Source organism: Aureobasidium namibiae (genome assembly GCF_000721765.1).
Source record: "Aureobasidium namibiae CBS 147.97 unplaced genomic scaffold scaffold_4, whole genome shotgun sequence".
Taxonomy (NCBI): domain Eukaryota; kingdom Fungi; phylum Ascomycota; class Dothideomycetes; order Dothideales; family Saccotheciaceae; genus Aureobasidium; species Aureobasidium namibiae.
Window position 1 is genome coordinate 53799 of NW_013581205.1, and position 20590 is coordinate 74388.

The window sequence follows — 20590 nt, forward strand, 5'->3', positions numbered from 1 at the left end:
ACTCCTTCAATACCACACAATCCAGAGCCAACCTTGACAAAATCTCTTCCAGCTATGGCGTCTTCGTCGACAGATCATAGGGTGCCTGCCAATGGTTTCGTCCGCACCATGCGACGTGTATACAACCCACTAGGCTTCTCGAAAGGCTACAACGCGATCCTCGGTACGTTCTCCCTCTATCATCTTCCATCCAACCCAGATACTCATCCAACATGTCCAGCATTCCTCGCGCTAGGCTACCTCCTGGGTTTTACCCTCGCCAGACTCCAATACCTCTCTTTCAACGGCGTATTCTGCAACCCAAACGCATCAGGAGGCACTGGCGCCGCACCAGGAGAATGCTACTACTATCTTCAAGTGCCGTTCAAAATTGGTTCGTTCCACTTCTACCTCCCACCCTGATTACCTTGATACAGGTACTGATAGAAATAAAAAGGCATGAAACTACACCTCTACACGATCATCCCCGCCGCCCTCCTCGTAATCCTCCAATTCATCCCAGTGATACGCCACAAACTTCTCTTATTCCACCGCATGAACGGCTACATTGTAGTCATCCTCTCACTGATCAGCAATGCCGGGACCATAATCATCACCAAACACGCATTCGGCGGCGACTTCTCCACGCAAACCTGGACAGGAGCCATGGTCGTCTTGACAACGCTAGGCTACATCATGGCCTGGGTGAATATAAAGTTATTGCAGATTGATCAACACCGGGCATGGATGCTGCGAGTGTGGGCTTGGGTACGTGTTGTTTCTCAGCATCACTTGTCAAGACTTTTCGAAACTTACGAGTACAATTTGCAGTTCTCAACTATCATCACCATTCGCATCATTATGATCATCTCAGCTCAAATCATCAGTATGGGCAGAAATTGGTGAGTTGATATAGGAAACCGAACACAATGACCCGACAACCCTGACAGTCATTTTCAGGTACACTGTCCGACCCTGCGCTCAGATCGCGTTCGCTCTTGGGGAGAACGACACCCTTGCAGCATACCCACAATGCATCGACTACTTCATCGGCAACACACCAGATCTCCCCGTCATAGTCACAGCCGACTTTGCAAGTTCGAACAGCATGGAGTTGTCCGCTGCACTGGGAATCCCCTTTGGAGCAGCAGGTTGGCTGGCTCTGCTGCTACACACCTTCGCCATTGAATGCTACGTGAGTGCCATACAGCCTGCAGGTAGTAACAGAGCTACATGCTGACGGAACTTCAATACAGCTCCGACTTACACCCAGAGAGTCCAATCGACTGCGTCAAGTATCGTATGAACGTCAACTCGAGCGAGGCATGTCCAGGCCGGGATATGCAGGATTGACTGCCGAGAGATTCGGAGATAGCGAGCCTTTTCGACCAGCGGTGAAAGTTACCACAGAGCAGGAGGTGGCGAAATACGAGCAAGAATGATAGTTGGCGTGATGATGGCACCTCGACATGAAATGAGAAGTTGCGTTCTCACTCAGAGAGGGCTGGCGGACGTTTTTGGCACGCGTACTGTCGCGAATTCGTAACTTTGTGTTCCCTAATGCAGCATGAGATGATTTTCACGAAGTCAGTCCCTATTGCTTATGCACCGACCTGGTTCTTGTCACGCCGGTGTGTCAAGCCATTGCTTTATCGATGGATGGATGAGCACATGCTGCGAAAGGATTGACCCGATCGGGGCAATGCTTGATTCCGAACTTCGACCCTTCGCTGCCACCGCTTGAGTGACAAACCCACTCAATACACAGTATCGTCCGTGATTCATCTGTCGTATAATGTGACCTGACAAGAAGACTGAGATGCGAGTGCAAAGATACGCGTGTATAATCAAGACACCACGATCAATAATCAATCGGCTCGAACGGCAAAGGCGGGTGACCACGACTTATGGCCAGGACAGCGGGCAACTCCACCTATCACTAATTTTCCCGCCGCACGCGATCGGGGTCGTTGCCCGAAGGGCGGAGATGTACAATGATTCATCCAAAAAGAGGAGGCCCGAGGATAGGTATTTTTTGCGATGGACTGAGCCAACCATCTGCAATGCAGAGTCCACGATATCTACCTCCTAGACGTGATTGTGTTGAAGGGATCGTGTTGTCCACCTCTACGAACCATTGATCACCTCGAACGCGCCCGGCCAACGAACGAAATATGACGTCCTACGAGCCCAAGAACAACCGCGCCCACGAGAGCATCTCAAGCTTCAAGGACCTGGAGAATGAGCAAGGGCAAGGATCATACAAGTCAGAGGAATTGCACACCTTCGAACCAGTGCCCGGAGAAGTTCCACCGCTAGCGACCACATTCTCACGCGACCCTGCTGTGTCAATACGGAGTGTTGAGCCAGCTCCCGATGGTGGACTACAAGCCTGGACACAAGTCGCCATGGCGCATTTGACTATCTTCAGCACCTGGGGCTGGGTCACGAGTTACGGCGTCTTCCAGGAATACTATCGCACGTCGCTGGGTTTGGATCCTTCTGCCATCTCGTGGATTGGCAGTGTACAGATTTTCCTGCTGTTCTTCTTGGGGACTTTCAGTGGAAGGGCACTGGATGCTGGACTCTTCCGACCGGTGTACTTTGCTGGGACGGTGTTTCAGCTGCTGGGCGTGTTTTCTATGTCTGCCGCCACGAATTACTGGCAACTTTTCTTGTCGCAGGGATTATGCATCGGCATCGCTGGTGGACTGCAGTTCTGCCCGGTCATGTCGCTGGTCAGCACCTATTTCGTCAAGAAGCGCTCATTCGCCATTGGCTTTGTGACCATTGGCTCTTGCACCGGCGGTGTGGTGTTCCCCATCGTGGTGCAACAACTTCTCCCTCGCATTGGATTTCCTTGGACAATCAGGGTCTGCGGCTTCCTCATGCTATTCACGAATATCTTGACGAACATTGTCTATCGCACACGACTGCCTCCCCGCAAAGCGGGACCTATTGTCGAGTGGTCGAGTTTCAAAGAGCTGCCTTATGTGCTTTATTGCGCAGGCATGTTTTTCAATTTCTGGGGCTTGTACTTCGCTTTCTTCTTCGTGGGCAGCTATGGTCGCAATGTCATTGGTATGAGTTACCATGACTCCATCGAGTTGCTGCTCACAATGGTCGCTGTTGGCTTTCTCTGGCGTCTACTACCCAACTACTTTGCCGATCGCATGGGTGCGGTCAACGTCATGTTGCCGTTCTCCCTGCTCTGCGGTATCATGATTTACGCATGGATAGGAGTGCACTCCAAAGCATCGCTGTTCGTCTTCGCCGCCATCTACGGTTCTGGCTCAGCTGGCTTGCAGTCCATGTTCCCAGCCGGGTTATCAAGCTTGACGTCGGATATGAAGAAAGCAGGTGTGCGTATGGGCATGGGCTTCACGATAGTAAGCTTTGCGTGCTTGACTGGACCACCGCTGGCTGGTGCGCTGATCACACATAACAATGGCAATTATCTGACTGCGCAAATCTGGGGCGGGACGTCTTTTATCTTGGGCGTATCTCTTCTGTTCGCTGCGCGTACTGCAAAAGTTGGGCTTCGTCTCGTGCAGAAAGTATGAGTATCGATCAACCTCTGTGGGGATACCCGACAAGATAATATAGATTTCTGAGGAACTGTCACAAAGTCTCTTCGTACTCTCGAGAATGTTGGCTCTGTATTTACTGCTCGTGCTTGAAGTCTGTGAACACAATCTCGGTTCCCTCTCCCTCGGACACAGCAAAGACGCCGATGATGGGACCTACAAAGTCTGCATTCGACAACTCCGCGGTGTCGACGTTTCCAAGTGTCTTTGTCACACCCTGCTCTTCCTCGTACTGTAAGACAAGATTCTCCTCGGTATAATCAATCAGTAGCTGGATATCGGAAACGTCCTTGGATACCTCTTCTTGTTCATGTCGATTGATCTTCTTTGCATTGTTCACGATCTCGAAGCATATGTTGTTGCTACTGCTGTCGTAGTAGATACGTGCGTAGCGATGCTCGTCCTTGTAGATGACGAGTCCCGCACGAGATGACCCACTCTTCGGCAGAGTCAACTTCACCGAAGCATGTCCCTCGAGCTTTCTTTGGCGCTTGCCAACAAAAGACACAGGCTCTTGCCACTGGGAGATATCTACTTTACTTGGAGTCAAGCGAATATTTGAGCCATCGAGTTTGTGGTGATTAAGGTTGGCGTCGCGGATGTAGAGCCAGTCCAAACCGGTCTTTGTTGCTTTGACCACGTCGGTCTTGAACTTGTGTGAGGAGGTCACTTCCACGGTATCGAGTTCTGGCCATCCGCCTTGTTCCCAGCGTCCGGCGACCAGGAACGATTCACGACCCATGTGGAATCTCGAATCTCGCATGCGCATACCGAGACAGACGCCCCACCAGTTGTCCTCCTTATCTTGGAACATGTCACAGTGGCCAGTACAGTGGACATAATTATCAGTACCTGCTGCAGTGAGGATTGGGTTCTTCTTGTGTCCTTCGTATGGGCCCCAGATGTTCTCAGATCTTGCAACAGTGATCATGTGGTCTTTGAAAGTGCCTCCTTCGGAGATGAGCAGATAGTAGAGACCATCTTTCTTGTAGATGTGGGGACCTTCTGGGTAGATGCCTCCAGTGCCTTTCCAGACGGTCTTTTCTTCTGACAACTTCTTGCCTGTAGCCAGGTCAATCTCGAAGAGACTGATGGTTGTCATTGGACCTGGTCCATGCGAGCCACAAACATAAGCTTTGCCATCTTCGTCCCAGAAGATGGAAGGGTCGATGCCATCGAACTCCAGATATGTCGGGTCAGACCAGTTGTCTGACCAGATGTTGTCGGTTGCAACAATGAAGTTCTCGGGTATGTCGTTGCCGCCGTCCTCTGGATGTAGGATGTTTGTGTTGATGATGTATGATTTTCCTGTCTTCGGGTCGTGTCTGATGGTTGGTGCGAACAGACCGCCTGTGGCAAGCATGACTGTGCCATCTTCTTGAGGTTCGAGTTTGGTATTGGAAAGACGTAATGAGAGCTGGGATTGGCGGTTGATTGCATTTCCTGAGAGTGGTCAGCTTGTGTTCGGCAAGGGATCTCAAAGTGCAACTCACCGATCAGAGTCCAGTTGACGAGGTCTTTTGAAGCATAGATAGGAAGACCAGGGAACAGATGGAAGGTCGAGTTGACCAAGAAGAATGTATCACCAATCAGAATCACTGAAGGATCGGGACTGAATCCTGGAATGATCGGATTGATGATTGTGGACGCCATGGTTTCGGGCAAAGGGACAATCTGAGATCTCGAGAGACAGACACGATGAACAAGTGTACCTCCTGGTCGTCAGTCCGGTGGGAGCAAAGCTTACTTACGTCGGGTATGGTATGTGGCTGGCCGGGTAAAAGTCGAAGGTCTCGCGATGCCCCACGTTCGTGGCACAGCCTAGCGACAACTCGACTTTAGCCAGCCTTGGCCGAGACGGTCCGGCTGCCGGGATTTAGGCTTGAAGATACATGAGCGCAACAGAAGAGGCAGCTTGGAAGCTGGAACGGTCGATAGTCAGGGTCAGCTGCGACTCGCACTGAACAGGGACTGAATGCCGAAGATGTGGTCGTGACTCGCGGGGAAGGCATCCCCGCGTGGTTCATCTCCGCATGTTTGCTCCGCAAAGGGTGGCCCGCCCCCGCATTTCCGGCCAGCGACTCCTTTCACAACGACATGTGATCGACCGCTGAACACGAGCATCCTTCAGCCACTCCAGACGTCTGACTCACGGTCTCTATATCAGTCAAGCATCTAGACTCGAGGCTGCATTGCACTGTGAACGGCACTCTGTTTGAACTGCGAACCAGAGTGCAATAGCTTGGGCAATTCCTTGCTGTGAAGTGACATCTCCAAGGCTAAGACCTTTACCGCCATACGATCTCGTGAGGGGCCACTCAATCCAAGCCATGGAGTTTATACCAAGAACACTCAGCCCACTTGGCACCACCACAACGGCGACTACGACCGCGATCCTTTTCGCCATCAAAACCCAAGGCAATCCGATGCGATCCTGGTTGATGTTTAGCCTATGATATTCGCCAAGTTTGCACTTCATACAACATACGATATCCCTAGAGAATGGTATGCGGAGTGCGGAGGCAAGAGGAAACATGAACTCGGCCGAGTTGCTTGGTCTTCGAACTCAGGTTGTAGACCACCAGGATCCTCGACGTATAAGCCCGGTATTCCTTTAGCCTGTTGATTGTAAGGCGATTGAAGATCTATATCAGGCCTCTGTGTCTCTACTTCGATGTCTTCAACACCCATCGACTGTGGTATATCGTTTTCCCAACCATGCCTCGTTTTCCCAAGCCACAGAAACTGGCCGTGCCAGTCAAGCCTCCAAAGGGACACTTCTTCTTTGCTGGACATACTATTGCACGTGTCAAATGGTGGACTTCAGGTCCTATGAGAAAGCTTTACTTCCTGTTGGTGGTCATGATTATGGTACCAAAACTTCCCCCATGATCCCCCAACACCCCCCAAACATCCCATAACATTCCCAGACCCTCTCTAACCCTCAAAAATAGACTAATACGGCCAACGGATTCGATGGAAGCATGATGAACGGTCTCCAGGGACTGACATACTGGCAAGAATACTTCAACCACCCAAAGGGGTCGATTTTGGGACTTTTCAACGCCTCTATGAGTCTTGGCTCCCTTATTGGACTCTTCTTTGTGCCTTACATCATCGATATGTTTGGCCGTCGATCCGGTGTCTTGGTTGGATCATGCATAATGATCCTTGGTGTTGGTCTACAGACGGGAGCGGCCAATTTCGGCATGTTCGTGGCCGCCAGACTCCTTATCGGGTTTGGAGACTGCATTGTGCTTGGATCTGCTCCTCTTCTCATCACAGAGCTTGCTCCTCCTCAAGATCGAGCTGTCCTGGTTACTCTGTCAGGTGCCTCATACCATTCTGGGGCCTTTATCGCCTCTTGGGTAACATTTGCCACACTGAAGATCCCTTCCAACTGGTCATGGCGCCTACCATCTCTGCTCCAATGCACCTTCTCGATCATCATCTCTATCGCCATCTTCTTTACCCCAGAGAGTCCTCGTTGGTTGATCAGCCAAGACCGCTCCGAGGAAGCACTCGATATCATTGCCAAGTACCACTCCTTGACTGGCGACCGTGACGACAAACTTGTCCAACTGGAGTACAATGAGATCGTTGCTGCTCTCAAGATGGACCAAGAAGCGAATCGTACTGGCTGGCTCGACTTGTTCAAGACTCCGGGAAACCGAAAGAGAATGGGTATTATCACTGCCATCGGTTTCTTCTCTCAGTGGTAAGTCCTGAGTTCCATATTACCTCATCATCGGAAGCTCGCTAATGGCAACAGGTCTGGAAACGGTATCATCTCTTACTACTTGACCACCGTGAGTGTATCCATCGCCAATATCCTGCGAACTCTCTCTAACACCTTCCAGATCATGAAGGAGATTGGTATCACCAACTCTAGCACTCAACTCGGCATCAACGGAGGAATGAAGTCATTCTCACTGGTAACAAACATGGGTATGTCCTTCTTCGCCGACAAGATGGGACGTCGCCCTATGTACCTCATCTCGGTAAGTGGCATATACCATGGCCCATATACAATCAGCATACTGATTGTGCCCTCAAGACTATTGGTACATTCGTAGTCTTCAACATTGCTACCATTCTCGCTGCTCGCTATGCTGCGACCCCTCACAGCAGTATTGGTGCCGCTTTCGTTGCCATGCTGTTCGTCTATGGATTCTTCTACGACTTCAAGTACGTGGTCTCGCTCGGTTTTGTCAAGCGATAGAATGCTAATAGTCGCATAGGAACGGTCTAATGGCGACCTACACAACTGAAATCATGCCCTACGGTCTTCGAGCCAAAGGCTTCACATGGTACGTAGGGCGAGGGTACAGATGGTACAGTCAAGGGCCATCAGATGGCCCTTCAACTGTCGTCTGCACCTTTCTCACCTTCATATGGGAAACATGCTGACTGTGCCCTTGCTTTCAGGCTCAACTTCTGTGTGACACTTTCGCTCTTCTTCAGTACGTATTCTGTGTTTGTATCGCTGAAGATTGTGGTGCTAACGGCGTCTTAGACCAATACATCAACGCCATTGCCCTCGAAGCCCTCAAGTGGAAATACTACATCTGCTACTGTGTATTCCTTGCCTTCGAAGTTGGCGTCATCTACTTCTTCCTGGTCGAAACCAGGTATACTCCACTTGAAGAGATAGCCAAATTCTTCGACGGTGAAGATAGGACTCTGGATGTCGCTGCTGTTGCGAATGAGCAGAGCAAGGTCGATGATGAGGGGGTGATGGGAGAGAAGGGTGTGCAAGTTTCGAGAGTGGAAATTGTGGAGAAGGTCTGAGGGTCGGTACCACGATACATAATCGCATTGTGTGGGGCAGACAAGGCAGCCACGAAGAGGGGGGAAGTCTGCGGTGAAAGAGTCAGTAGGGGGTTGGTGACGGGTGAGATGAATCATGTACAATGAATCGATGATGATTCCGATAATGCGTTTCATGGAGACCAGACTGCTGTCTTCTATCTGATGAACCCTGATACAGAGGCTTCGAGGGCACTGTGACAATTGATGCCGTGTTTTTGGCGTGGTGCCAGAAACGCGTGCCTTCCGTGCGCTGCATCAGTCGGCGCACGTGGAAGCTTTAGAAGGAACCAACACTACCACCATCGCCGCATCTAACAGTGCGCCTTCCGCAGCGGCTGAGGTAATAAGAAAGAAAATGGCCGTGGGCCGCGGGGTTGCGATCAAGCTATTCGTCATTCCTGCCGTCGAACGAGTCTCTGTCAATGCCTTGCGTCGACCCTCTCAATCCATCAATCCATACTTCGCCGACCCCATCTCGTGCAACCTTGACACGGCCCTCCCAATAGCAAACCCTACATCGGTCTCGCCCGCACCTCCGGTTGCCAAACTCGCCTCCGCCAACCCAGTCGCTGACCACTCGGTATCTCCACTCACGAACGTGCTCATCATGGAAGACGATGCGCCTCCTCCTTTCTTGACACTCATTTTCAATCCTCCCTGCTTCTTCATCAATCTCTGTCGTTCGTTTTCGACAATTTCGGCAAAGGTTTCGTTGATGGTTGAGGAAGAGGAGATGATGACGCGGGTGCCGGACTCGTACGCCAAGTCGATGAGTGTGATGAAGCGGCGAACGAAATCCAGTTCTGAGAGGCGGAAGCGGCGGAGACCTGACAGGTAAATGGTGTTTGCTCGTCGGCAGAGAGCGTGATAATCTGCAGCGCCGAGTTTGGCCTCGCAAAGTTGTTCGAATGTTGATGAGACGAGAAGACTGCCTTCAGCATCTCCTGATTGGACGGCCATGACTTGCAGTTTTCTACCCATCATGACCGGAATCTCGTAAGGTATCAGCTCCTGTCCTTTGGTCGCGGTATCAAGACTCCTCTGGAACTCCGCATGGTCAGTGAAGAAGACCGTTCTCCTCTCCGCACCCTCCTCATCCGCCAATCTATAATCTTGCTCTCCTCCCAGCACCCAAGTCTCGCATCTGTATTTCAACATGGCGATAAATGGCAGAAACAACTCCCTGTTCAGCCCATCCTCGTACAACTTCTCTGGCTCTCTATTACTTGTGGCAACCATGACACCTCCAGCCGCCCAAAATGCACCCATCAGCCGTTGCAAAATCATCGCATCAGCAATATCCGTAACCTGGAACTCATCGAAGCACAAGACTCTGCTCTCTGCATGGATTTGTCGTCCAATGACCGGCAGAGGGTCTACACTGCCATATTTCGGTGCGGCAGAGCGAGCGAGATGCAGGCGGGAATGCACGTCCAACATGAACTCATGGAAATGCGCTCGCCGACGGGAGATGTGTGAGGGAAGAGTCGACGTGAACAACGATGCCAGATAGGATTTTCCTGTTCCGACCGAGCCGTGGATGTAGAGGCCTGTGGGTGTTTTCGCGGTGTCGGAGTCCAGGCCGGTTTGAATGGTGGAGAGACGGTTGATCAGGGACGCTTGGGAGGGATTTTGCGACAAGCGGCCTCGCTTGAGAAGGGCACGGTAGGCATTGTCCAGGGACGTAGTTGTTAGGGACGGCATGGTTGGAGACCAGGTACGTGAGTACAAAGAGCGCAGATTGTCGTGTCACGTTGCGCTCAGAGGCTTCGTGAGATCATATCTAGTGCCTGGAAACAAACGCCAACACCAGTTTCCGTCCGATCGGCGAAAAATGGTTGGAAGCTGGAGCAATATCTTGGGTCTCTTCGATGGTTGTTGTTGTCGGCGCCGCGGTCTTTAAGGATGTGTTCAAAAAACGATGAGGTAGCTTCCTACTCCCGAACGTCAATCACATGCTAACGACCAGCAGCTTCGCAAGCCTTTCGCACTTCTTCCAACGACATGCCCTCCACCTGCAACGTCAAGTCATGTTATTCTCAATGTGATAGGGCATGGCGCTCAAGAACGATAAGATTTGGATTTCCGTTTCAAGGCTACGATGAACCACACCGACTAGCTAACACGATGTAGAGTGGGTTGGGAGTATCGTTGCGACCCCGGCGTGCTCTATCAACATCAGATTTGCGCCCGACTGGCGACTTCACGGATTTGTGGCCTGGTTCAACACATGCCTCCGCCTCTAGATTCTACAAGCCCTATGATCCAGACCGAAAAGCACATCAAATACACGGATACCTGGGACATGGCAGGGTACAGCACAACGGCGCAACGCGCGTCTCGATTGAGAGCATTATGAAAGACGCTGCAGCAGCCCAGGATTGCAGGCTTTGATTACGATTACACCTTCCCTATGCACTCGCAGCTGGGAGCAGTGATGTTGTCGGAAGTGGGTGTGCTGGGAGCATCCGAGGGAGCAGCACTCTCTTGACCCTGTCCCTGAGCAGACTCGCCGGCGGCAGATCCCTCCTGTTCGTGTGCCTCAATCTCGTGGGTCTCCTCCTCTTCTTGGACAGGGCGAGCCTGTACCTCTCCGAGGATACGCTGAGTGAAAGCGAGTAGCTCGGACCCCACACCTTTGTCGTTGCCATACTCGTTCAAGCCCCATTCAGCGATCTCGACGGCTTTCTCGGCATGAAGCAGGCAATCTTCGTGGCCTTGTGCGAGGACCTATTTCACGATTAGCTTCGTGCTGCGCAATCTGTACAAGTGCAGACACCAACCATGTGGGCGAAAGCGCGGTGGAGAACTGGCAAGTTACCGTGCGACAGGAGGATGTAGGCGACCTTCTAGGCTTCCTTCTGCTCTGGTCAGTGAGATCGAGCATTTCGTGGTAGGTTCTCTTGAATTGAGCTTCGAGGTTTGCATTGGGGTTGATCAGAGGATAGGCAGGGCCACGAGTCTTGCCTTTGGTGACGTCTTGTTTGGGGGGTTGGTCAGACATGGTGGGTTGATGCTGCACAAAGATTTTTGCAAAATGGAATGGTGAAAAGATTGCGAGAAAAGTGTATGTGAGTACACGCGTCCGCAATACTTTCACTGTGGAAATATCCTTTTGTCTTTGCAACACTCATGTTTTGTCTTGGCGCTCTTCACTTGCACGACTACGCACACTCCAGTCTTCACTCGTCTTCTTCGGTTCTCACACTACTCTTTTCCCATAAATCTTTGTCGAGTTTGGGTCTTCGGACATTACCACAAGAGGCTCGTCGAGTACCATTTCGCGTTGTTGCCGAGCCGAGACATCTCGGAAATCAGGGAGCAGCAACACGTTGCCAGCGTCAGGACATTGGATGGTGTGTTGTCGTCGCGAACGCTGCTTACAAGAGCGGCAAGGAGCTCTCAACCAGGTCAACGACCAATCGTTGATTCTCTGGCATTTCTGTTGCCGATGAACTTCGTCAGTGTTCTTGGTGCAGCCACTCAATGCACAGGATTCCAAGGCTTTTATCATGCTACTCTCTTACTCTACTCTCTCTTAGGCGTCTTTATCGCCAGGCCGCCGTTCATCTCCAGGTTCTCGTCAGCTCTCTAGCCGACGCACCTGTCTACTATGCCACTGTTGCTAGCGCTCAGCATACTGCGCTCTTGGGACTCGTTACCGGACTTCTATGTTGGATTCTCACCATGGTCCGTATCACTGGTCGCTTGAACAACCATTTCTTCTCGAAGTCTGGCCATGTTTCTCTTTTTTGATAGAGTGCAAGGTTCTGGCACTCGAAGTTTCGGCACACGGGACTGTTACTCTCTCACGATGCTGCGATGTTACTGTAAGCTATGTCGATGCACGATATTTGATGCCAAACGTGAGGAAGAAACACTCTTAGGCGGCGCTCTCTATGGACATGACCTTCTGGCTCAAAGCCTTTGTGAAAGTCCTCACAGTCCTTGAGATGGTGGACATCGCACTAAAAGCAAGTTGCACGAGAAATGCCGAGAATGTCTCTCATCTCGAAAGTAAGATTCGGTCTTTTGAGTCTCAGCAAAATTGGAGTCTTCCCACAATCACCAACACAAAGAACAAGAGTACAAACAAGAGACTTGCTTGAGAAGTACAATGACAATGAGGCAAGTGGAAACAAGGTGTCTTAGATGCATCACGAGAAGCAATCTAGTCAGAGCCCCAGCCCTAGGAGTTTCGCTCGCTTTCTCACTACTACGCACTCAAATGGATCTGTCATCGTCACTTTATGACTCTCAACTTTACATGTGTCGAGTCACATCAACGCAGTCGACTCCAGGTGTGCCCGCGACATCACCTCCGGAAGACGGCCCCATGCAGTTGTTTCCTTCGCCTGCTATGCCCCTTGGCAGAGCTCCTGCCTTGACGAGTGGATCACAGCTCGGCAGAAGCGACAAGAAGCTCGTGACTGGGTTAGTGTCAAATCTCTTCTCGTCTGTGGTTTCTTATGCTGGTGAACGTTTCTGAGTGCTCTTTGTGCAGTTATTCAAAAGCTCTCGGGTTGCTGGAGATATGGCATCACTAGTTTTCAAGTGATCGTCTTCTCTCAAGCCGACGCACACATGCCATGGGAAAGTGAAGTTTGACATGAGCGCTGTCGGCCTCAGTACCCAGTTTCTAATGCTAGACTCTTACGGCGAAGCGAGGTTTTGTGGTATCAATCACTCATCGTCGAGAGATGCATTTGTATCTCGAGTACTGGTGAGATGCTCAGAGCTCCAGTCTCCGAAGTTGCGCTTGCCTTTCTGCCGTCAGATGTCTTTCATGAGCTTGGGTCCCAGCGTGGCTTGGTGGGAGCGGTAAGAAGATCGGAACGAGGTTAGTGACCGCATCTCTCTTCCACTGCAATCTCTGTTACCGATGGGCTTTGTAGCTGATCTTTGTAGCTACTCAGAGCATAGCTCGAGACGAGAGCTCAGACTCGGCAATGGTAGCGAGGCATTAGCGACTTTGTGCAGTGGTTTACTGTAACCTGTGACTTCTCATGCTGGTGGGTTTCAGAAGTGTTTTTGGTGTAGGAATGCAGGACGGAAACTCCTTGGGTGATCAAGCCTGGAAAGATCGCAACTTGAGCTCTCAAGACACTTGTGGTTTCCCTCGGTCAGGCGTTTGTACTCGACCGTTCTTGATGGTGCTCTCCACCATTCTTATTGCCCACAATGCTTACGGGAAGAGGCGCAAAACACAGACAACAAAGCTATCGTTTTCAGACATGAGATGGCGTGCAATATTGGCAATGAGGTGCATGCAATGGACGCGCAAGGAAGTCTTTAGTATAAGCGAAAGAGTGGTTCATCGATCCATGTTTGAGACGCTATGCTCCCTTTCGTAGCATCATAGTGAATATCCTTGTCAAATCTGGGAACAGAGTTCCCACACAATGAGCGAAAGAATGAAAAGAGAGAATGCGATTGGGTTGCAACAGAGCAAGAGATATATTTATGGGTATCCGATACGTGACAAGTACGACTGACCATGACTCCTCAAAGCAACGTTCGACTTGACCGCCTTGATATATCTGGAAACGTGTCTTGAGGTTTCTTGCGAGCTGTTCCTTGAACAATAGGACACAAAAGTCCGACACCCTGGGGTGCTCAGGAGAACCTACCTCGCCGCAGGGCACGTCTACCGCAATATGTCTCTTATGAACGATAAATCAACGAGTCGTTGCGGAATATGCGACATGGACCGAGTGACCATCAATGTATGGTGTCAGCCAGCGTGGTAACCACAGGATGTTGGTATCCTGTGTACACTGTACGCCTGGTGGTCATACAGGCAGAGCATGGAGGTACATTTCAAGAACAGAGCGATGAAAACCACGGACAACAGAACAGCATACATACACACATGAGGAACAGTCACGTTGACTGGGCTAAAGACAAGCAAGAAGGGTTCTTCTCTTGCAAGTCTCGGCACCAGCCAGCCACGGAAACCATCAGCAAAAGAGTCTCAGCACTACCCGTGAACTCTTCCGCCGTGTGATCGTGACCAAAAAAAGAAGAATGTGAATGAATGGCAGTCAAGCATCATCTCTTTTGCAAGAGAATCAGCGACACCTGGTTGTGCAGAGGGGGAGCAGATTTTGTATTGAAGAAAATCCGAACCTAGCAAGACTAATGCGCCATGTGGAACTCCCGCCGATTGAGTCAAGAACTTTTCCGAGGCCGCAAAGGACAGCGAGTGAACGCTTAGTTGCGGGGGAGGCCAGCGCCGAAGCGGCGGGGGCGCTCGACGACCTGCTGCTGGGCAACGGGGACGACGTTGACGTTGATGGCGTCGAACTGTGGGTGTTAGAAGAAGTGAGGATGACTTGAGAGAGAAGAAAACGTACGCCGAGGGACTTGAGGAGGTCCTTGGTGTCCTGGTCGACGTCGAGCATGCCAGACTCGGAGTTCTGGGTGAAGTCGAGGGCAGAGACCTCGGGGACGTACTGGTCCTTGCGCTCGCGCTCCTCTTCCTGGAGCTTGAACGAGATACCGCGGACGGGACCACGCTGGATACGCTTCATCAAGTGAGTGGTGTAACCGGCGATCTAGGGTCTAATCAGAACTTTGCGCTCTTTCTTGGGGGCAGAGTAGGAGGTCTTCTCACCTTGTTGCGCAGGCGCTTGGAGGCAATGATGGCAATCTCATCGCAGATGCGCTTGTTGGTCTCGAAGTCGAGAGTCAACTTGGGGTAGTAACGCTCAATGATGACCTTGGCGGACTTCTTGACAGTCTTGGTACGAACGCGACCCATTTTTGCGGTATGTGTGTTGGCGGAAGAGGAGGTTGTCGAAGATGTAAAAGCTGTTCGCGGCGCACTTCAGAGAAAGAAAGAGACTGGTGGATTTACGATCGAGAGTTGTGCTGTTCGGCTATTCTCTTGGCGTTGACAGAGTGAGTGCACGGGCCGCATCGTTCCTTTCCTCTCTCCAACCTCATGCAACTGGCAATCACTTGGAGAATTGCATTCAGTGAATCTTAGGCAAACATAATGTTCTCGCAGTCTGATCAAATACAAGATCAAGAGGAAGTTGAAACATTTTCAGTATTTGTACATATCTATACAGTCTCATCATCTCACCCACCTCCTCACTGCTGCTGCCTGCCCTTGGCCAAAGCCTCAATCTGCGCCAGACCAGACTTGTAATCGGTCTCGTTACGCTCAAAAGGCTTGGGACGAGTTTGACGCAATCTCTCGTCTGGCAAAGCAGTGCCATATCTCGCCGGTCTGAAGTTGTCAAGAGGCTGGTCCTGTCTGCCAGGAATTGCCGAGTACATCGGTTGCTCCTCCTTGATCTCCTTGCCCATCTTGATGTCCACCTGCTGCGGGCTTGCCTCACCAACATCGATTCTAATGCGGCCTTCCTCATCGACATATGCAGATCTGGGCTGCAGCCAGACCTTGTTGCCACCAGTGAGCGACAGGTCCAGACGGTGTAGAGGGGCAGCTTCCTTCGGTGCTCTGGCAGTGTCCTTGAAACGGCTTTGGCCGGGTTGTGTGCCAGGCTGAATAGAAGTGACGAAGCCACCGAGACCAACATTTGCCTTGGTGTCTCTGCTGCGGTTACCCTCACTTGTCCGTAGTACACGAGCCTCGACAGGCTCACGGTCGCTCTGAGGACCATATTTGGGGTGGTTGTTGACGATGGCATTGGTAAGCAGGTAAGAAAGACCAGCCGAGGGATGAGTTGATGGAGGTCCAGCATCCGTCTTTGTTCCGACAGAAATCTCATTGGCAAGACCAAGAGCGCTGGACTGTCTGGCAGCAGGGGGGAAGGCGGGCAGATCGAAGAATTCGCGGACCAGAGTAGAAAGCTCCGAACTCAAATCGTGGTGGTCGTCACGCAGCTCTTTGATCCATTGGTCCAGCTCGCCCTTGTCCATGCGACTCCTGAGTTGCAGCTCGAGTTCAAAGGTGTTGGGATCTGCGTGATCGCGCATCAAGGCTTCCTGGTGCTTGCGCTTCTTGTCCATCTTGACAGCCTCGAGGAACTTGCGGAATTCGGACTTGTGCTGGCGGACGAGGTTCATGAGATAGCGGTCAAACTCCTCCTCGGTCATGCTGGTGAGGTGGGGACCTTGGGTCTTCCATCGTGCCTGAACGGCATCTCCGCGACTCCTCTCACGAAGAGCACGCTCTGCCGTGAAAGTCGTCTCTTCGCTGCCGTGGGGTTGCAGAGTGGTGTTGTCATAGTCTTGGATGAAAGCATTCGGGCGAGTCTTGTAGTTTGTGGCAACGATTGAGGTGCGAGCGTTGGGCGGAAGAGAAAGAGGGATGTTCATGTCCTGCCATTTTGCGAGCGACTGGGTGTGATTGGCGGCCGACTCAAAGTCGGTGATGTGCTCGAGTGTGTCGATGGCCTTGATTCGGATGTGGGGAGTGTTCTTGGGGATGGCTCTGTCGGGTAGAGGACGCTTGAGACCCCAGTCTCCACGGTGTCGTGACGAGGCGGGAGCTGAGATGGCCTGGTGGGTGGGATAGGGTTGTGTGGCCGTGTCCGAGGTGCGCAGAATCTGTCCAGCCGTCGAGTTGGCAATCGGGGCGGCAGGCAGAGGTGGCGGCAGAGAGAACAGACGCGAATTGCGCAGGAGCCTGCCCGTGGGCGAGTTGATGGCCTTTGACATGACTGCAACAATGACAATCGCCCGCCAGACAATTCGACCGACTCTCTATCCAGAAATCATGAGTCTCCCCCGATCGCCGCAAATGCCAAGATCTTGGGTCATGTGATTTGGTGAGCTCGATCGTCGTTCTTCTCGTTTGCCAATAGCACAGGGTCAAGTATACGTGAGAATATACTGTGTGGGTATCCAATCAGGAGCTTGGCTTGATGAAAAGATAAAAGCTGGTTTATAGAGCGAATCGTGGTTGGTTGGTGGACTCGGTGAGTTGGTGCTGTGAGTTGAACAGTCCTTGGGCTCTTGTGGCAGTTGCGCGGGGGCGGGCGCGTGCTCGTGCTCGGGGTCGTGCCTGCGGTAAACAAAACAATCGCTTCACCTTGCATCGACCCGTCGCATCGCCCGTCATGCCTTCCAAATCTGTCGCAACCAAGCCGCCTGCTTCTGCCTCTGAGGACGAGATCGGCGCTTCCGACCACGAAAACTCGCGACCTGTTCACCCCAAAATCAACCGCACTGTTGTCAAGAAACCAGTCAAGAAGGCCACTGCCGCTGCGACCAAAAAGACAACCACCAAGACCAAAGTCGCCAAAGAGCCCGTCGACCCACCGGAAGCTAGTGACGTCGATGAGAACGAACCCGCCATGGAGCCCACACCGAAGCCCAAGCAGAGGAAGCGAGTCTTGAAGAAGGACCTTGTCGCAAAGAATCTCGCGCCCGCACCTGAGCCCGAGCCTGTGCCTGAACCAGAGGCTGAGCCTGCACCTGTACCTGCGAAGAAAGCGACCAAGTCTACCAAAGTCAAAGCAACAGAAGCCCAACCTGATAAAGAGAAGCCTGTCGCAAAACCAAAGACCAAGACCAAGCGCGCTCCTTCTCCTGAGCCTGCGCCAGTCATCCCAGAGACACAACCAGAACCTACCGAGATCGACCAAACTATTGTGGAACAAGAGCCTCCAGCCGATCTTATGGACATTGACAGAGAGCCCTCACCTCCACCTCCTCCACCAAAGGCCCGTTCGCGACAACGCTCGGCTTCGATACAACGGCAAGCTGCTCCCGGTGCCATCTACTCTCGCGCTCGTTCGACCTCAAGGCAACCAGGCGCGTATTCACGAGGTCACAGCGCTAGCGATACAGAAAGAAGAGTTGCAGAGTCAGAAGCAAACCGTAGACTGGCAGACATGACAAAGAAATACGAGGAAATGCGCATGAAGTACGACTCTGTTATCGAGTTGGGTCCAAAGGCTGCAGAGGCAAATTTCGAGCGCTTGAAGAAGGCTACAGACCAGAAAGCAAAAGGTGAGTCATGGTCCAATGACTGACCAGGAACATGCGCTGACTATATCAATCGCAGATGCAAACGACCTGATTGCATCGCTCAAGAAAGAACTCGCCGAAATCCGCAAGACCTCCTCAGCAACCATCACCGACTCGGCAAAACTTCAATCCCAAATCGCAGTCCTATCGGCAGAGAACGAGAAACTCAAAGAAGAGCACAAAGCCGCCGTCACAAGCCTTACAGAGTCACAGAATGAGTCCAAGGCCTTGACTGCAAAACTCGAAGCCGCGAGAAAGACAAATGCAGCAACAGATAAAGTGCCAGGATCAGCCGTCAAGAAGCTTGAACACGGAAAGAGTCATGGCGCGAGTGCCGAGAGTGTCAAGGAGAACGCTTTGAAAGAGGAGTTGTACCGTGACTTGACTGGTTTGATCATCACAAGCGTGAAACGCAAGGATGGTGAAGACGAGTACAGCTGCATCCAAACTGGTCGCAACGGCAGTAAGTGCTTATCCCTCCTGCTGCCTCGTTTGCCTCTACTGATGACGAGTTCCAGCTCTACACTTCCACCTCACCATAGCCACCGATACCGCCATCACAAACCCGAAAACACCCTCAGGCTTGAGCTACGAAGATACCGAATTCGCATACGAACCCCTTCTCGATGCCAACAGAGATGGCGATCTGATGGACATATTGCCTGATTATCTCACCGAAGAAATTTGCTTCCCGAGGAATCACGCAGTCAAGTTTTATACAAAGGTTGTCGAGAGTATGACCAAGAGAGTTGTTGTTGATGAGGATTGAGGTTGGCGAAGGGTCCGGGATGGTTGTTTCATGTTTTTGCGCGCTTCGCGTTTGATACCACTTTTCTTGTTCTTTAGTCGCATTGCGTTCCTTTCTCTTCTGACCTTTAGGGTAATACCTCTTGACGTTCCCTTTCCGAGTACGATAACGCATACTTCACTATATGGTTTTTGGTGTGTTTGGGCTACGAAGCGAATTGAGTAACTGGAGTGCGCGTGAAGTGTTGGATCTCTTTGGGTCGTGATGTCCATTCGTAGAGTTCGATTAGAAACTTACCTTTTACCCGCAACCACGTACCAGATTGCAACACCAAACCTCGCGTAAAGTTTCGATGTCCATTAAGAGTGAACTGAAACTATAGAGAGATGAAACTGATGCGGGTTGATCGATGTCTTTTGAATGATTCTTTTCGGAACCGGGTGACACAGTCGACAACCTGACTTGGCCAAAATACATCTCTTGTGTTTATTATGTGGAGACCTGACTGCCCTTCATGCTTCATCCTCATCATCGCTATCACCGCCTGCGGACTTGATAGTGATGCGGTTTCCTTGTTGCACGCCGCGTGGCTGGTACCCCTCTATCAAATCATGCACATCACTGTCCGCGAACCTCGTCGTTGTTGGCGGCATGACAGAAGAAATGACGGAGTTTTCTCGCACTTCTGCCCTGATGACTTTATCCATCTTTGCATCAGCCACCCTATCGACTTCGCCTCTTTCGTAAGCCAAATCGCGGTCGTTGTTGGCTGTTGATGATGGCTTCTGTCGCAATGGCAATGGTGTCGAAGATGTCGTTTTCACTGCTCCAGCTCCTGCATACAACACCAAGGGAGTACGATCACCAGCTCTGCGCTCCCAGGCCGGCGTTTCTGACAGCTGAGCCTTGAGATACAAAGCTTTCTTCGCACAATCATCCGAACACCAATTCTCGACTTTATTCTTCAACCACGGGGCCTTGGGTCCCTGCTTTCTAGGAGCGTTGGCACATAGAGTGTATCCACACCTACCATTTACATGTCTCTCTTCAATCAGCGCATCGTAATCTGATGGCTGGAAATCTACCATTGCTGATAGGAAAGCAGAAGTTTCGGAGGCAGAGGCAGTAGAGTCAGAGGGATAGTCTGAGAGTTCTTCGATGGAGTTTAGGGTTTTGAGGATGATGGCTTTTTGCTCTTGAATGAGATGGGCGTGTTGGATGGCGGTGTCTAGGCGTTTGCGCTCGGCATCTGATTTTGGTTTTATTTTGAGGTTGGTGGTGAGGGTGTCTGAGGAGTCTGCATCGAGTGTGGTGGTGTGTGAAGAGGTCTTTTTGAGGATTGACTTTGGTTGAGGCTGTGGTGTTGACATTTTGGAGTTGTCCAGGTGGAGTTCTGATGTTTTGTGATGGATTGGTATAGATGGTGGTGAGTCGCGATGTGATGTAAAAAAGTAAAGCGGAGGGCGAGACCCGGTGGATGCACGTGTGGCTGCTTGTGGCGCCGTCTGTGGCACTG

The 20590-nt window shown here is 51.5% G+C and overlaps 10 protein-coding genes across 10 annotated transcripts; 4 read left to right on the plus strand and 6 right to left on the minus strand.

The window, feature by feature from the left end:
• Nucleotides 1-54: 54 nt before the first annotated feature.
• On the plus strand, nucleotides 55-1421 carry M436DRAFT_61628 (uncharacterized protein; the record flags this gene model as incomplete). Its single annotated transcript, XM_013574189.1, has 6 exons — nucleotides 55-163; nucleotides 221-373; nucleotides 437-747; nucleotides 811-881; nucleotides 940-1174; nucleotides 1236-1421. The coding sequence occupies 6 exons, from the start codon at nucleotides 55-57 to the stop codon at nucleotides 1419-1421; spliced, it is 1065 nt and encodes a 354-aa protein (XP_013429643.1).
• Nucleotides 1422-2153: 732 nt separating this feature from the next.
• Nucleotides 2154-3542, plus strand: M436DRAFT_40794 (MFS monocarboxylate transporter-like protein; the record flags this gene model as incomplete). The annotated part of the gene is made up of 2 exons (XM_013573948.1): nucleotides 2154-2245; nucleotides 2339-3542. 2 exons carry the CDS (start codon nucleotides 2154-2156, stop codon nucleotides 3540-3542), a joined length of 1296 nt encoding a protein of 431 aa, XP_013429402.1.
• A 100-nt stretch (nucleotides 3543-3642) lies between these two features.
• Nucleotides 3643-5219, minus strand: M436DRAFT_61630 (uncharacterized protein; the record flags this gene model as incomplete). The annotated part of the gene is made up of 2 exons (XM_013574190.1): nucleotides 3643-5009; nucleotides 5060-5219. 2 exons carry the CDS (start codon nucleotides 5217-5219, stop codon nucleotides 3643-3645), a joined length of 1527 nt encoding a protein of 508 aa, XP_013429644.1.
• A 1065-nt stretch (nucleotides 5220-6284) lies between these two features.
• On the plus strand, nucleotides 6285-8357 carry M436DRAFT_79626 (general substrate transporter; the record flags this gene model as incomplete). Its single annotated transcript, XM_013574365.1, has 8 exons — nucleotides 6285-6437; nucleotides 6521-7284; nucleotides 7339-7375; nucleotides 7427-7567; nucleotides 7624-7754; nucleotides 7808-7876; nucleotides 7995-8029; nucleotides 8083-8357. 8 exons carry the CDS (start codon nucleotides 6285-6287, stop codon nucleotides 8355-8357), a joined length of 1605 nt encoding a protein of 534 aa, XP_013429819.1.
• Nucleotides 8358-9320: 963 nt separating this feature from the next.
• Nucleotides 9321-10082, minus strand: M436DRAFT_41157 (AFG1-like ATPase; the record flags this gene model as incomplete). Its single annotated transcript, XM_013574017.1, has 1 exon — nucleotides 9321-10082. A coding segment is annotated over one exon (762 nt), but the record flags the coding sequence as incomplete, so codon positions are not given.
• Nucleotides 10083-10778: 696 nt separating this feature from the next.
• M436DRAFT_79628 (uncharacterized protein) lies at nucleotides 10779-11382 on the minus strand (the record flags this gene model as incomplete). The annotated part of the gene is made up of 2 exons (XM_013574366.1): nucleotides 10779-11108; nucleotides 11158-11382. The coding sequence occupies 2 exons, from the start codon at nucleotides 11380-11382 to the stop codon at nucleotides 10779-10781; spliced, it is 555 nt and encodes a 184-aa protein (XP_013429820.1).
• Nucleotides 11383-14591: 3209 nt separating this feature from the next.
• M436DRAFT_70741 (ribosomal protein S17e) lies at nucleotides 14592-15141 on the minus strand (the record flags this gene model as incomplete). The annotated part of the gene is made up of 3 exons (XM_013574274.1): nucleotides 14592-14684; nucleotides 14735-14935; nucleotides 14995-15141. 3 exons carry the CDS (start codon nucleotides 15139-15141, stop codon nucleotides 14592-14594), a joined length of 441 nt encoding a protein of 146 aa, XP_013429728.1.
• Nucleotides 15142-15476: 335 nt separating this feature from the next.
• Nucleotides 15477-17012, minus strand: M436DRAFT_70742 (uncharacterized protein; the record flags this gene model as incomplete). Its single annotated transcript, XM_013574275.1, has 1 exon — nucleotides 15477-17012. The coding sequence occupies one exon, from the start codon at nucleotides 17010-17012 to the stop codon at nucleotides 15477-15479; it is 1536 nt and encodes a 511-aa protein (XP_013429729.1).
• Nucleotides 17013-17413: 401 nt separating this feature from the next.
• On the plus strand, nucleotides 17414-19095 carry M436DRAFT_41945 (uncharacterized protein; the record flags this gene model as incomplete). The annotated part of the gene is made up of 3 exons (XM_013574161.1): nucleotides 17414-18308; nucleotides 18364-18747; nucleotides 18845-19095. The coding sequence occupies 3 exons, from the start codon at nucleotides 17414-17416 to the stop codon at nucleotides 19093-19095; spliced, it is 1530 nt and encodes a 509-aa protein (XP_013429615.1).
• Nucleotides 19096-19586: 491 nt separating this feature from the next.
• On the minus strand, nucleotides 19587-20444 carry M436DRAFT_41147 (uncharacterized protein; the record flags this gene model as incomplete). The annotated part of the gene is made up of 1 exon (XM_013574016.1): nucleotides 19587-20444. The coding sequence occupies one exon, from the start codon at nucleotides 20442-20444 to the stop codon at nucleotides 19587-19589; it is 858 nt and encodes a 285-aa protein (XP_013429470.1).
• Nucleotides 20445-20590: the final 146 nt, after the last annotated feature.